Below are 14,672 nucleotides of genomic sequence, written 5' to 3' on the forward strand. Positions count from 1 at the left end.
ATTTCTTCCTGAGATCTCATCTAAATCTCCCTTCTTTCAGTGTAAAACCATTCCCCCTTGTCCTATGGCTCCCCTCCCTGGTCAAGAGTCCCTCCCCATCTCTCCTGGAGCCCCTTTAGGGACTGGAAGGGGCTCTAAGGTCTCCCTGTAGCCTTCTCTTCTCCAGGCTGAACCCCCCCAACTCTCTCAGCCTGTCCTCACAGCAGAGGGCCTCCAGCCCTATAATTAGTACAGTGCCAATCAATCTGTTAGCATAGCTGGCCAGAGCCTGTGCTATGCAACAACATATGGTCAACAACTCCTCCTGACTGATGGAGTTCTCTCTAATTGCATGGAGGATTTTTCTGTCAGAAAAAAACCACCACCCCCGAGAACAACAAACTCCTCCCCTTAATAAAACTCAGAGTGGGTTTTATTAGAACTGAAGGATGGAGGTTACAGATTCCCTCAACAAAGTTTGGGTAAAACTACCAACGTGTATGTAGAAAGAGGTCAAACTAAGGCAACTTCATCTTTCTCATAGTTTCATGGCTTAGAATTAATATTGCTCTTCCTAGTCTTCCAAACAGGAAAAAGATTCTAAAATGTTCATGTCGGAAAAAAATAGGTCGTTTTCTTCCTTGGCTGCAAATCTGATTATGGATCACAGTTAAGCAAATGAGCAGCTTGAAGAAATTTCAGTGTAATCTTGATCCTGAAATGAGGCAGTTTATATTCTATATTCCCCATCTTTTTAACCCGTTATTTCAGGGAGCTTTTCTTTGAATCCTTTACTCTGAACTAGAGCTGTTTTTTAATTCCACTCTTCTGTATGTTGCTGCGCTACCTTTTGGTTCAGCACTTGCATGTTTTTGTTGCTTAATTCCTTATTTCTCGACCATTTAACAGTAGATGAAGCTTCTAAACGCAGGACCAACACTTTCCACCACTCACTCCTATTGTCTCTAAAAATCAGCAGGTCTCATTGACAAGAATGGTAAACTTAAACATTCTGTACATTGCAAAATGGTTAAGAGAGATCATGAAGGCTAGAAAATAAGAATATGGGGGGAGGCTGGAAGCGAGGCTTTCTTTCCTTTAGCCCGAAGTAACATTTTCAATTCCTTGTGACCCCAAAAATTGCATTAAGTGGCCTTACAATGCAGCACTTGCCCTGGTGTCTCTCCACACTGACATCCTCTGCTCTCACCTCCTCTTTGTAGACTTTGTGAATGCAGGAGTCCTTCCTCTCAGAGTGATGGAAGAAGCGCAAGACAGACCAGGCTCTCAATGTAGCTCCTTCCCCTGGCTGGGCTAATTGACGAAGCAGTAATTGCCTGAGCAGTTCTGCAAAGGCAGACATGAAGTCTGGCAAACTGTCTCTTCTGCATTCTGTTGCCTGAGCAGAGGCAGTGGGATCTGAATTCACTTTCTCTACCCCATTGTGGTGGATCCACCTTGGCTGGACGCCTGGTGTCCACCAAAGTTGCTCTATTCACTCCCCTCCTCGGCTGGGCAGGGGAGAGAAAATAAAACAAAAGGCTCGTGGGTTGAGATAAAGACAGAGAGGTCACTCACCAATTACCATCATGGGCAAAACAGACTCGATTTGGGGAAATTAATCTAATTTATCAGAGTAGGGTAATGAGAAATAAAACCAAATCTTAAAAATGCCTTCTCCCCTCCCTTCCCGGGATCAGCTTCACTCTCCATTTCTCTGCTTTCTCTCCCCAGCAGCACAGGGGGACGGGGAATGGGGGTTGTGGTAATTTCATCCCACCTTGTCTCTACTGCTCCTTCCTCCTCAGGGGGAGGACTCCTCAACACGCTGCCCCTGGTCCAGCATGGGGTTCCTTTCACGGGAGACAGTCCTCCATGAACTTCTCCAATGTGAGTCCTTCCCATGGGCTGCAGTTCTTCATGAACTGCTCCAGTGTGAGTCCCTTCCACAGGGTGCAGTCCCTCAGGAACAGACTGCTGCAGCGTGGGTCCTCCCCAGGGTCACAAGTCCTGCCAGCAAACCTGCTCCAGCCTGGGCTCCTCTCCCCACGGGGCCACAGGTCCTGCCAGGACCCTGCTCCAGAGCAGGCTCTCCATGGGGTCACAGCCTCCTTTGGGCATCCACCTGCTCTGGTGTGGGGTCCTCCATGGGCTGCAGGTGGATATCTGCTCCACCATGGACCTCCATGGGCTGCAGGGGGACAGCCTGCCTCACCGTGGTCTTCACCACAGGCTGCAGGGGAATCTCTTCTCTGGTGCCTGGAGAACCTTCTCCTTCTTCACCGACCTTGGGGTCTGCAGAGTTGTTCCTCTCACATACTCCTCTCTCTAGCTGCAGTTGTTCTTGTACAGCAACTTTTTCTTCCCTTCTTAACTATGTTATCCCAGAGGTGCTACCACCGTTGCTGATGGGCTCAGCCTTGGCCAGGAACAGGTCCATCTTGGAGCCAGCTGCATTGACTCTATCGGACATGGGGAAAGCTTCTAGCAGCTTCTCACAGAAGCCACCCCTGTAGCCCCCTTGCTACCAAAACTTTGCCACACAAACCCAATGCACCCATATCCACTGCAACTAAAAGAAGCCTGGATGTGACACGTCCATCCCTCTGCCTTTCTGAGAAGGACCTGATTACACCACCCTTCACTGGGCAAGCGGTCCTGTTAGCTCTTCAGTCCGCAGCTGCCACAGTCACACTGCGGACACCAGCCCCACGCTGCTCCTCATTGACGTGTAGTGGCATATTTTGCAGCAAGGGCTGTAGTGTTTTCATGCTTGTGGCAATGTCTCTCTGTGAAGTTCCAAACACGTCTCAAACCGGCTTTACAAACGTGACACGCCACCTCAGCTGCTGTAAACCTCAGCAGACAAGCCAGACCGCTGCGTTAGAGGCATCTCTCGGGATGCTAGAGGTCACACGATACCGCAGTCCTTCCCTTCTTTTTATGTTAGGGCCAATGTCCTACTCACTCATTTCCCTTTCACACCTATGCTATGAAACGGTTAACCAAGATGAAGGACCGTGTCCATCTCACATTAATGATTTTCACCGATTTATACTTGGACGGCCTATTAAATGGAGAGTATTTCTGATATTACATCTGTAGAGATGGGAAAACCACATATATGAATGAGTCTAATCCATTCATGGTTTTATGGACCCGAAGTTCTCTAGAGAGCGTCCCTGAGTGCTGGATTTTACATTTAGATTGCTGAGTTAGCTGAAATACGTGTAATATCACCAGTAGGCAAAGAGCTCCCTATTGACTATGGGCAAAGGAAGGCCCTTGCGCACAGTTTATTTCAGCAAGGATGTGAGCTGGCGCACGCCCACGAAACGTCGTACAGCTATATTTGGGTTTTTTACAGGGTATCTGAATAAATGATGTGTGGAGCTGAAAGCTCTCACTCACTGGAAAGCTCGGCTCTTTTTCCCGAATACAGGAACAGAGGCGCATTAGACATGCTTATATTTCTTAATGTGCCTGTGGGAGAAATAATCCAGTACAGCTATCTCCTTGTGCCCCTCAGATTCATAAGTAATCTGGCTCTTTGGGGCTAGCAAAGCGTACAGCTCAGCTCAGAATCAGGTCTTCAATATTTTACTATCTCTACGGCTGTTTTTCCCAGTTTTTGACAGCGTTACTTCATACTGAATTCCTTCTTTCGCATTCATGTGTTTATTTAGTGGCAGATGTTTGCTTCTGATGACTTATGAGGCAGTATTATGGAGACTGAGGGCAATCAATGTGTTTTATAAATGGGATTATTTCAATCCCACTTTAAAAAAACAGATGTAGCATCAAACCTTAACTCTAAACCACACCTTTATACTCCTGGGAACATTCCCACAAAACAAACCCAACTCCAGGGATGGGAAGGGGCCGAGCAGCAGTGGCCAGCCCCACATTTGCACCCCTGCTTTTTATTCCCTGGGGCTGGCAGCTGGGGGTGGAGGGAAAGGGGCTCGCGGGGCTTCTGTTTTGCTGGGGCAGAGAGGAATTTCCCCAGCTACTCAGCAACCCAGTTTCTTGGATCGTTCACAGGAGCTTCAGCCCAGTAAGAACTACTTCAAAGACTTTATACGGCTTAGGCTGTGCCTTGGGTTGAAATGTAGCAAGCCTGTTTCAACAAAGGCAATGAAGATTTAAGGATCATAGGGCCTTCTAGGATTTATTATTCATTTACACTGATTTTAAAAACAGGGAGGAAAGGAGAGATTGTCTCTCCTCTCTCTATTTTCTTTCCTTGACTCCTTAAGACTCTGAATCTGAGTGCAACCAATACCAAAACCCAGACCCTTACACTTACATACCCGTAACTATGATGACTTAAACTTCTAATTAACAAATCAGTTAAAAGAAAGTTTTGAAGACCATCTATGGACTCAGAAGTGAAAAATTCTGCAATCTGGACAAAGCCACAGAAGTCACAAGCATAAAAAGAGCTTGTTCTGTTCCCATATTAAAGTCAACGACATTTTTCTCATAGACAAGCACTGCTCCCATTAACTGCCTAAAACTCAGATTATAGAATATTTATAGCGAACAATTATGAAATTAAATAATTTAAGAGATGAAGAAGGAAAGGAAATCCTCCAAAATAAAAACTGGGAAATAGAATTTAACAAACAAATAGAGAAAAGAGAGAATAATTAAAAATAAACAACCTAGAAGAGAGGAAGAAGACTCCATCTTCTCCACATATTGTCCTTTCGGACAATTATTTTCCCTGTCTTGCAATCAAAAGTCTGTATTAGACTTTTTCTCTAGCTCTATACACAAACATATCTGTATGTAATGATGAAATAAGTGATAATTCACATTCCGAAACGTTGCATTAGTCATATTTCATGCAAAATGAGAGGAAAAGAGTTCCATGGATATGCTGCAAGTCATATTCACATTACGGAATTTTTACAGCCCATATTTTACACATACTTTTATATGAACGAGACACCACATAGCTTAATTGCAGTTCAAGTTCTTCTTTGAAGTTAATTCACCCACTCTCATGCCGCAGAACGCTTGCAAAATATTCAAATTTTCTATTTCCTCTAAACAACTGGGACTTTTCATTAAATCATTGTTGTGGTTTTTCCTGTTACCCAAAAAATTTTGCTATTTAAAGGTTAGTGTGTTGTCACAGTCCATACACAAGCCATCAGACGTCCCTATTCATGGTGATAGTTATAAAAAAGCGGGACTCACCTATAAAGTAGGACAGCAGTATTGCCAGCAGCACCGAGACCCCTACGGCACAGAGGGCAGTGCATTTCCAGCTACAGTACTTTGAAGACTTCTTGAATTTAAAAGCACTTCTGGAGAGAGTGTTCCTAGGTAGTGGCCGAGTAGGAGGGGAATAAACCGAGCCGGATGCCATGGTGTACCCTGGCGTCGCGGTACTGAACAGCGGTGTGGTCCCTGTTCCTGTTTTGAATAGGAAATGCCTGTGGAAAAAAAAGAGTGTATGGTAAAGGATAAAAGTAAATAAAGCTGGAGCAGAGGCAGTCATATCTCTTTTGTTTAATGTTGCCTGTTTTTCAAGTCACTAACAACATCCAATCTACAAAGGGTCAGAGAAGCAATACTTGTCACGACATGCGCACATATAAAAGACATTTTTTCCCTTTAAGAAACATTAGTTTTCCCCTCCCCAAACATTAGTAATAGACTGGGATCCAGACAGGAAACAGAACTACCCAAAATACGGCATGGCAGGGAGGAGGTCTCTCAGAGTTTATCTGACAAGTAGGGACAGGCTTTCTGCTGCTGTTTATTTTTGTTGGCTTCCGCTACAGACTACAGGGAACTCCATTAAAAAGTCAATAATGAGCAATCTGACTAGAGCCCACACTACTTATCACAGCTTTCCTGGGTTAAATACAAAGAAAACAGCAAGCGCTCAGACACAAACTTCTGGCAACTTTGCCAAAACTAGTCAGTTAAAAGTTCTGGTTTTTTTGTTTGCGTCCTAAATACTCGGTTCACTAATTCCTATCTCCTCGCACATAAACTCACCATAACAAGATGTGAGTATGGATACAACAGTGAGTTACAGCCCGGGAAGTACTCTAAAGAAATATATTTAGTGAGCGCTCCAAAAGAACCACAGCCAGCAAGAGGAATGAAAAGCAAAGCCAAAGTTAAGACACACTCTGCGAGTTATCAGCAAACTTAATTTTGTTCAATTAAAATTTCTAAAAGAAATATTACTCCCCGAGTCTACCTAAAGTAGAATCCTTTAATTTTAGCTCATGCAAGCATAATTATTTTGGAAGAGCCTCTAAGCACGGCACACACTACCTGGAGTTTCTCTCCTGTCGCACATACACAACTCTACCAACAACAAAAGCCTCAGCCACGGAAAGATCTTTGCACCAGGGGTTTTTCCGCCAATTTATCTCAGCAACTCTGTAGCATAAGGTTTGGCCTCACCTAATTAGGCTTTGCAAAATGAATACACTATAGCTAAAAATGGTACGAAAGCCCACGGTGGGGAATTTTGGAACTTACCAAGCGCAGGAACAGCTAAACAGGACTAGAGAGGTGTTTGCATTTTTTAATAGGTAAGAGACACTCATGAATTGCTGATACCCAGGTCCTCCCGAAGCCAAGGGCATGTGTTTGCCTACCGCGTGCCACCTCTACGCTATGGGCCGGAGGATCTACCACCAAACGAGCTGCCCGCGGAGGGGAAAGCCCTCCGGTGCCACCACACGGCACGGTGGACTCTGCTTCTCAGCTGATGGGACTTCCATCCTCTGGGACCCACGCTCGGAGCCTTGTGTAGGGATGGCCCAACCTATACAGGTACTGCAGCTTCGGCAGAAATGCGCTGTAGAGACCCTCAAAATTAATTTGCCTCACTGCAGCCTGAGAAAAATACCAGCAGCTGATAAACAAGGCTTGCTATTTGCAGGTGATTTTGCTATGGGAGGTTAACAGACGTACTAGAACATCTTGGCATAAGCCCTCTGCCTGAAAATACTTGGCATTACAAACATGATCCCATGAAATATGCTACACAGGTTACTTCATTTTGAACCACTTTAAACTTGCTAGCAGGAACAGCAGAAGATCTACCAATGCACAACAGCACATCCCAATTTTTTGTGGCTTCTGAGCTCAGAGGATTACCAACGATTTCAAAAGACAAAGCCCCTGTGGTTTAAATCCTCTCTAAGAAGGTACTTCATTAAAAGTTGTGACATTTTCTATGTAGCAAACACCACAATAATAATAACTAGCCCTACATAAAAGGTGTTTTACACCTTACAAGACCATCCCTTTGATTTTCCAGACTCACAGAAGCATGCAGATTCATTAAGTCTCGATAAAGTGTCTTATCCGCTTGACCATTACTGCTCTTTCATTTCTGGCTATATACAGTAAATGCTGTGTCCAGGTGTATTTCACAGACAGAACACATACGTATCTATCTATATATACCTCTACACAGATCTCACGAAAACGCCAAACACAGAGGTGGCTGTTGCCCTCCCCATGTGCAGTGTGTACTGTTTAGGGGGACCGAAGGAAAGCCGTACGGCAGATATAATAATACGCCTCCTAAACAGCAGCTTCCGTGTTAAAAATAAGAAGCCGCCGGGCCAACCTGCAATTTTCACACCCTCCTGCTCTCGCTGTCAGGCTCAACAGACTAAAAATGGAACCTGGCATTATACGAGCCCTTGAATGGAACTCCACGTACTGGAAGCTTTAACAAAACAATACAAGAAAACAGTCAGCCTCTGATCTTTTCCTTCCTTTTTTTTTTTTTTTTCTCCTCTGAGAAAGTGAGAGCTGAGACGCTGGCTTTGGTACAGCCCAGCCTACTAGAGACTGTAATCCCCATTCTCAGAGCCCTCGAGGAGTTAATCCCATAGATAAACTGGGGAGCTGGCTGTGTATCTGCAGCGGTGGGAGCTGCTGCAACTCTGACAGCCCACCACAGGCATAAAGGCAAGGAAAGAAAATGGTATTTTTTTTTGGATGTGAACCTGGCAGCGCGACTCTGCACCTGAAACTATTCCTCCTTCGCTTCCAATCCCACGAATCCAACGCCAGAGCGGCCGCACCAACCGGCTGGAAAACGCTGAGGGGAAAATAACGACGGAAAAGCCAGCCTGGCATCTTCCTCTGGGTTAAGAAAAATTTGGTTGGCTCTCTCCGTTCCTAAACGAGTGGAGTCGCTAACAAAGTTGTCAGAGGCTCTCCCGCTACATTAACTGGGAGTGAGAAGTATGTAAAGCCTAAGGCTCTCAGACTCGCACATCCCGCCTGCCTCCCCGGGCTGTGCCAAACGCCGCTCCCCGGAGACCCTCGGGAGGATACAGCATCCAACAACAAATCCCGTCTGCCTCCAGATAATGCCAGAATTCTTACGCCCTTGAAATATAATCTACCCACAAATTATTTTAATTACCTATCTATGCGTCCTACCTTGTCTTTTCAAACCCTGGAGCTGGAACAGCTAATTTCTAAAGCCTGAACTGTTTGTACGACTTGACCAGGCACTGACTTACTGGCAATTACACCATGGTTCATCTCACAGGGAGCTTATGGCATCTGCAACGGCGTATCTTTCATTCAAAATTGATCATCTAACAAGCACTTGCTAGATCTTCATGTAAGCAGCACTTTAAATATTTTATTAAGCTTTAGAGTACAAAAATCCAGCAAATCATGCTAATATTTTAGAAGACAAGCTACCTCTGTTTTTATTAAATAATTCAATTCACTTTTGAAAGGAAATAATCTTCTATTTTTACATTTAATAAATATGTAGTTCTCTCTGCTCATTCAATATATGTTTCTATTAAAATGTGCAGCTAATCTTAATGTTTTAGTGGGGGAAGAATTCAGTACCTAACAAACCCAAACTACAGACCAGGGGTAAAAGTTCTGTCATAAACTAATCCTTGGATGCAAAGACAGTTGGGAAGTCCCCTCGTTTCACAAATGGCAAGCATTTTACTTAAGCTTCCACCCTTAAAAGATAAGACAGAAATACAGTATCAAAACCCTCAATAATGTGAATAAAAGTAAAATAATTATGCTTTTAATTTAACTCTCTGAGCACCAGTGCTGGTGTGCACCTGCTGACACGAGGACCATTTTCTTCCTCCCTAAATTGGGGGGAGGATTCACACCAAATAAGATTTTCTCTGTGCTGCAACTTCCTCTCTGGGAAATAAAATGGAAGCACCCCCTGCTAAATTCAGTAAACGGGAAAACAGGAGGGGAAAAAAAGTGATAAACCCCCCGCACGAGTTGGGAAGAAAGATTAAGTTAACTGAAAACTGTGTCTTTAGAGAAATGGAGATAGATTATCAAAACATCCCAGGGCAGTAAGGCTCAGACCATAAGCCCAAATAGTTCTGATATAAGATAGCCAGGTGTCCAGGAAGAGAAATGAGATTTAGAGTAATTTTCTTTACCAAAGGGTCTGTGACAAAAACTTCTGGTCCCAGTTTAGAAGCCAGTGGATACTCTGCATCAGGGAATGCGATATGACACACACATCTGGAAGGCCCTAAACCCCAGACTGCCACAAGCACAGATATTACACAAATAAACCTTCACCAGCAAAAATGAGTATTCCACATTACTTCTAAATAGATTGGTCTCAATTTGCCTAGAATTATTGCATAATTTTAACACTTCTAATATAATTCTTTACATTAGATACATGACTTCATTTTTATTTTTTTTTTTTAGCTTATACCGAAATTGGTTCCCCTTGCAAAAGATTCCCTGCGACCTGTAGCTAGGATTTCTCTAGGTTTTGGTCTTCTCTGGTTTTGGGGCATCATATATAGAACGCTCCGCATATACTTGGAAAATGTGTGGAAGAGCCCACCTTATCATTTCCAACAACTTTCCTGGCAGCATTTTAGCTCTGTTTTAAAGTATTTCATACAGCACAACCACACCAATAGGGCGTTGAATCCCATGGCAAATATGTCACAACGTATTACAAGTCACACAGGAGTTTTACAGAATTCGTACCAAATAAGGAATTGTGCATAAGACCCAGCAAAATTCTATCGAGCATCAGAATATACATCTCATTTTATCACCTTGTCAGTGAGATTTAAAGGCTGATATTGTTATTTTGTACAACTTCATTATTTAGATGATGACTGCTGTTACAGAACAAAGGCCGATATCGCTAGGCCTTATGCACATACAACAAAACACTCCTCACCTTAAGAGCTATAATACCATTGATCCAGAATTGTCATATTTAGAATATATGTGCTTATAAACCCTAAATCCACACCCTCCCCCGCCCCCCCAAGTCTTTGAATCTTGTGCATTTTTGTATACAAAAATAATAAAAAAAAGCACCTGAAGAACCTGGAGCAGAATAAATCTATTAGTTTGGTCATGTTTCTGAACGGAGAGACTCCGCAGTGATCAGTAACAAATGTGCCACGGCAGCACAGGTTTTCTTCCAGCGCTGTCTCCTCTGCTGTCCTGCCTGCAGTCTGTTTGCTCAGTTCCACAATAGCGCTAATGAAACGTGGCTCTTCAGAGCGTTACAGACAACCACTGGCAGGGCATGAGGAAAAACACCTGTAACACTCAGACTGCACTACCAAAGGCATCCAGTGTTGGAAATTCCCTCTCACCTGGGCTTTTGAAGGAGGTCTCTGTCCAAAAAACAGCATTAGGGGTAGGATTATAGAATCACAGAATGGTTTGGGTTGGAAGGGACCTTAAAGATCAGCCAGCTCCAACCCCCTGCCCTTGGCAGGGGCACCTCCCACCAGACCAGGTTGCTCAAAGCCCCATCCAGCCTGGCCTTGAACCCCTCCAGGGATGGGGCAGCCACAGCTTCCCTGGGCAACCTGGGCCAGGGTCTCACCACCCTCACAGCAAAGAATTTTTTCCTAAGATCTAATCTAAATCTCCCCTCTTTCAGTTAAAACCATCACCCCTCGTCCTACCGCTCCACTCCCTGATAATAAGGATTCCTGCACTCATACGCGGTACAATGAACAAGTTACTTCGTTCAAAAAAAATCTGTGGAGAAGGAGGATAATCTTATTTGGTAGAGAAGACCTACATGTCCAAAATCTGTGTGTCACTGCAGCCAAAGAAGCAGAAAGAGGAATTACCGCGGGAGGGCAGATCACCAGGAACAATTCCCTGTCTGAAATCAGCCAGTACAAAGGGAGGAGATGAACACCTTCCAGTCTACTTCTTCACTAGCAGCTCACTCCTGCTCTAAACAGTCCAAAACTCACGCTCTCAATGATGTCTTGTGGCATTTTGTTCTGTAGGCTAAACACGCATCGTGTCAAAATGCATTTTCTTCTATCAGTTTCAATTTAAATTCAACTGATTGTTCCCTTGTTCTCGTATAATGAGTATGTACTGTTTGCCCCGCAGTACATAAAGACAAAACTTTTCTAATATTACTGTTTAACTCACTTTACTTTTAGGGTAAAACACACAAAAGCATTAAAAAGTAATTGCCTAAAGCAAGAAAGCAAAATTTAGGCTCTTTATGGGTCAGGGAAAGGCAGCCGTGGAGCTGAGGAAAGCTATTTTCAGATACCTGTTGTTTCAGTGCAGAATAGAAAAAACCTGACATTTGGAAGATGACAGAATAGAAAGTGACTTGAGGAGAGGTGGAAGAGGAGAGAAACACTATCCCTAACATCTTCTGCATTTGTTTCTTTTACCCATAGGTGCCAAAAGGCCCCCAAATATTTAAGCTTATCTATGAGTCTCTCAAAATTTCTTTCATGTAAGTAGCAACTGCACTGATCTGTTCCATTTGACTCACTTGTTCTTCTTGCAATTTGAGAAGAAACCCTGGCTATATTAGTAATTACCAGTGCGAGGGACCACAGTTGGCTCAAAAGATTGCTGTCCTTACCTTGACTATTCCAGCCAAGGCAACACCATCCTGCCTTATGCAATCACAGCTCAAGTGCTTTAAGAAATCACAGAATCACAGAATGATCCAGGGTTGGAAGGGACCTCTGGAGATCATCTAGTTCAACCCCCGGCCAGAGCAGGTCCACCCAGAGCAGGTTGCACAGGAACTTGTCCAGGCCAGCTTTGAATGTCTCCGGAGACGGAGACTCCACCGCCTCTCTGGGCAGCCTCTTCCAGGGCTCTGTAACCCTCAAAGTAAAGAAGTTCCTCCTCATGTTGAGACGGAACTTCCTATGTTCAAGTTTGTGCCTGTTACCTTTTGTCCTGTCACTGGGCACCACTGAAAAAAGACCGGCCCCGTCCTCTTGACACCCACCCTTTAAGTATTTATAGGTGTAAGAAACAAGCACACCAATTTTTACAGTATGGAACACAGGTTAATCTTCCCCCCAAAAGCCAACTCAAATCTGCCAGGATCAAACTCTTATTAAAAATTATCTCTTTGCCTCTAAGGAGTGTTGAATCTGTGGACATTATTATATCAATGAAGGCATCTGTAAGCAAGCCCAAGGAAATGTTCTTATCCATTCTGCTAAGGTCCTCAATCTATTCTCCTGATTCACTCCAAGGCAAGAAGCAGTGGACATCTAGAAATAGGAACACACCGATCATATTCTCCTAAGCCTCAAGAGGTGGAAAGAACAAATCCACTTTGCAGGTTGAGAGAAATGTAAATTTTAGCAAATTTGTGTTTCGTTGACATATTTACCTCTCAGGACAACACTTCAAGAGACACGTCTTCTCTGCTTGGAATTCAATAGTACTCCTAATGACTTGGTTTTATTATTGAATTTCTGGGAATAAACCCTATAATTATTCTGTTTTGTAATAAATAGTGCTGCCATGATTGTTCAGATGAACTCAAAATAAAATACCAGATTTTGTCCAAAAATGCTCCTATCTGGAGACAGCAGCAATCGGTAATTAAATCTGCTTTTCAAAAGTGTAACGGCACCTTCTACTAGAATTTGGCAGCACCACGAGGCCAATGTGAGCAAGCAAGACGTAAGGGTAGCTGCGGGTTTTTCTTCTTATTTCTTTGATGGTCCAAAGGGTCATATAGGAAAGTCAGACAGAAAAGACTTTGGAGGTCTGGGAGCTCTCATTCTCTGCCTCAAATCCCTCATTACTGACACAGAGTGTGTGCCCATCTCTGTGTGAAGACCTAACATTTTATTTGCCATTTCCATACAAAGAAATCAATTGATCTTAAGAAAGTAACTTCAAGAGAGGATGGATATACCCAGCTGCAGCTATTTCACTTTGCTCCAACTTCTCTCATTTATGTTTTTATATTTATCTCTCCCTGACTTGCCTTAATGCAAACCAGCTGAATTTTCCCCTCCCGGGAAAGGGCTATCATGCTTTCTGTTTGTTTACAAAACCCCTACCAGATACATTAACTGTCGGAATCCAAAGAAAACCATTAACTGTGGAAAAAACGGTGGTCCGAGATGGCAATCAATCATCGCACTGCACCTACCGATGCGTTTGCTCTCTCTCTGCCGAGAGACCCTCTTCATGCTGGATTGAACTGGGCTCTCTGAGTGAGACCGTGACCCTCACCTGCCACTTGACGTTAGAGAGCTCCGCCTGGTTCACTAATGGATAGATCACATCAATAAATCTGATTCCTTGCACTGGGCCGATGGAAGCAGATGGAAAGAGAAGATTAATCTCTGCCGACTCACATTATAGGGAAGATGTAAAAGATAACAGAAATTACTGGCTGGGTCTCATATGAACTCTGGTTCACTGATGCATGAGATCAGCTTTCCCAGTAGGCTCCAGAAGGAATTGGATTTTTGTTTCTCCGTGAGCACTTTATGCCTGTCTTCATCTTCTGTTAACATTCTTCTGAGATGAAACCTTGTAGCTGGTGGTGTTTGCCCTTAGCACAGGCTTATGACTGACTTCCACAGAACCATATGGCTGCATTTAACATAAATCCAAGCCAGCACACAAACTACACTACGCTGCGAATTTGTCTCAGTTTATTTTCTGTGCAGAAGCGCAATCAAAAAATTGCTTAGGAAGAGATAAAAGTGAATTTCCGCTTCCTCAGAGCCAATATTAATACCACCATAATCCCGGAAAGAGCTCCGAGATCACATCAGATCAAATGATGATCAAAGTTTGGGGGAAGGGAAGAAAGAGAAGAGAGCTATTATCCATATGCAAAACCAGAGGAAACATCTGTGGGAACTGGAGATAAGCCTCCTCTAACAGCTTATTCAAATGTTTAAGAAAAACACTTCACATGTGGTAACACTTGCTTGAATTTGGGTGGGTTTACACCGAGGACCCCACATTCTTTACAAATCGACGACTGAAAGCCAAGAAAGGAGGAAAAAATACTAGTGGGGCTGCAAGTGCCTTCTTTACTGCTTGTGTGTTCTTTGACATCTGGCCCCTGGCAGGTTACGGTCCACTCCTGGCTGCTGCTGGAGAAAGGCTGGAGAAGTCAAACAGAGGAAGCTTCAAACAGCAATTCAGCCACAACAATATCCCCACCTGCTGCGAAAGCCACCAGGGCATGGTGCCTTGAAGGACTGGATACTGAGAAAAGCCCTAAACTTCTTCTCTTTAGGTGCACAAGAATAAATCTCTTCCTCTGCAACACACCTACCTTCTCGGTACCTCAGCAAGCAGAAGGCACCTGTAAAAATCCAATTATTTGTTCCTCCAAAATCAGATTTGGGCTGCTAACTCTGTTCCCTGCAGGAGTTAACTTCTGT

At 43.8% G+C, this 14,672-nt stretch overlaps 1 protein-coding gene across 6 annotated transcripts in view; it reads right to left on the reverse strand.

The window, feature by feature from the left end:
* TENM3 (teneurin transmembrane protein 3) overlaps nucleotides 1–14,672 on the reverse strand; it is a 322,908-nt gene that overhangs the window by 115,628 nt on the left and 192,608 nt on the right. For all 6 annotated transcript variants that reach the window (XM_074154473.1, XM_074154472.1, XM_074154471.1 and 3 more), the window contains one exon: nucleotides 5,188–5,426. In XM_074154473.1, the coding sequence (XP_074010574.1) occupies nucleotides 5,188–5,426 (239 nt within the window). The remainder of the gene's footprint in view (nucleotides 1–5,187; nucleotides 5,427–14,672) is intronic.

Source organism: Numenius arquata, chromosome 10, assembly GCF_964106895.1.
Source record: "Numenius arquata chromosome 10, bNumArq3.hap1.1, whole genome shotgun sequence".
Lineage (NCBI taxonomy): Eukaryota > Metazoa > Chordata > Aves > Charadriiformes > Scolopacidae > Numenius > Numenius arquata.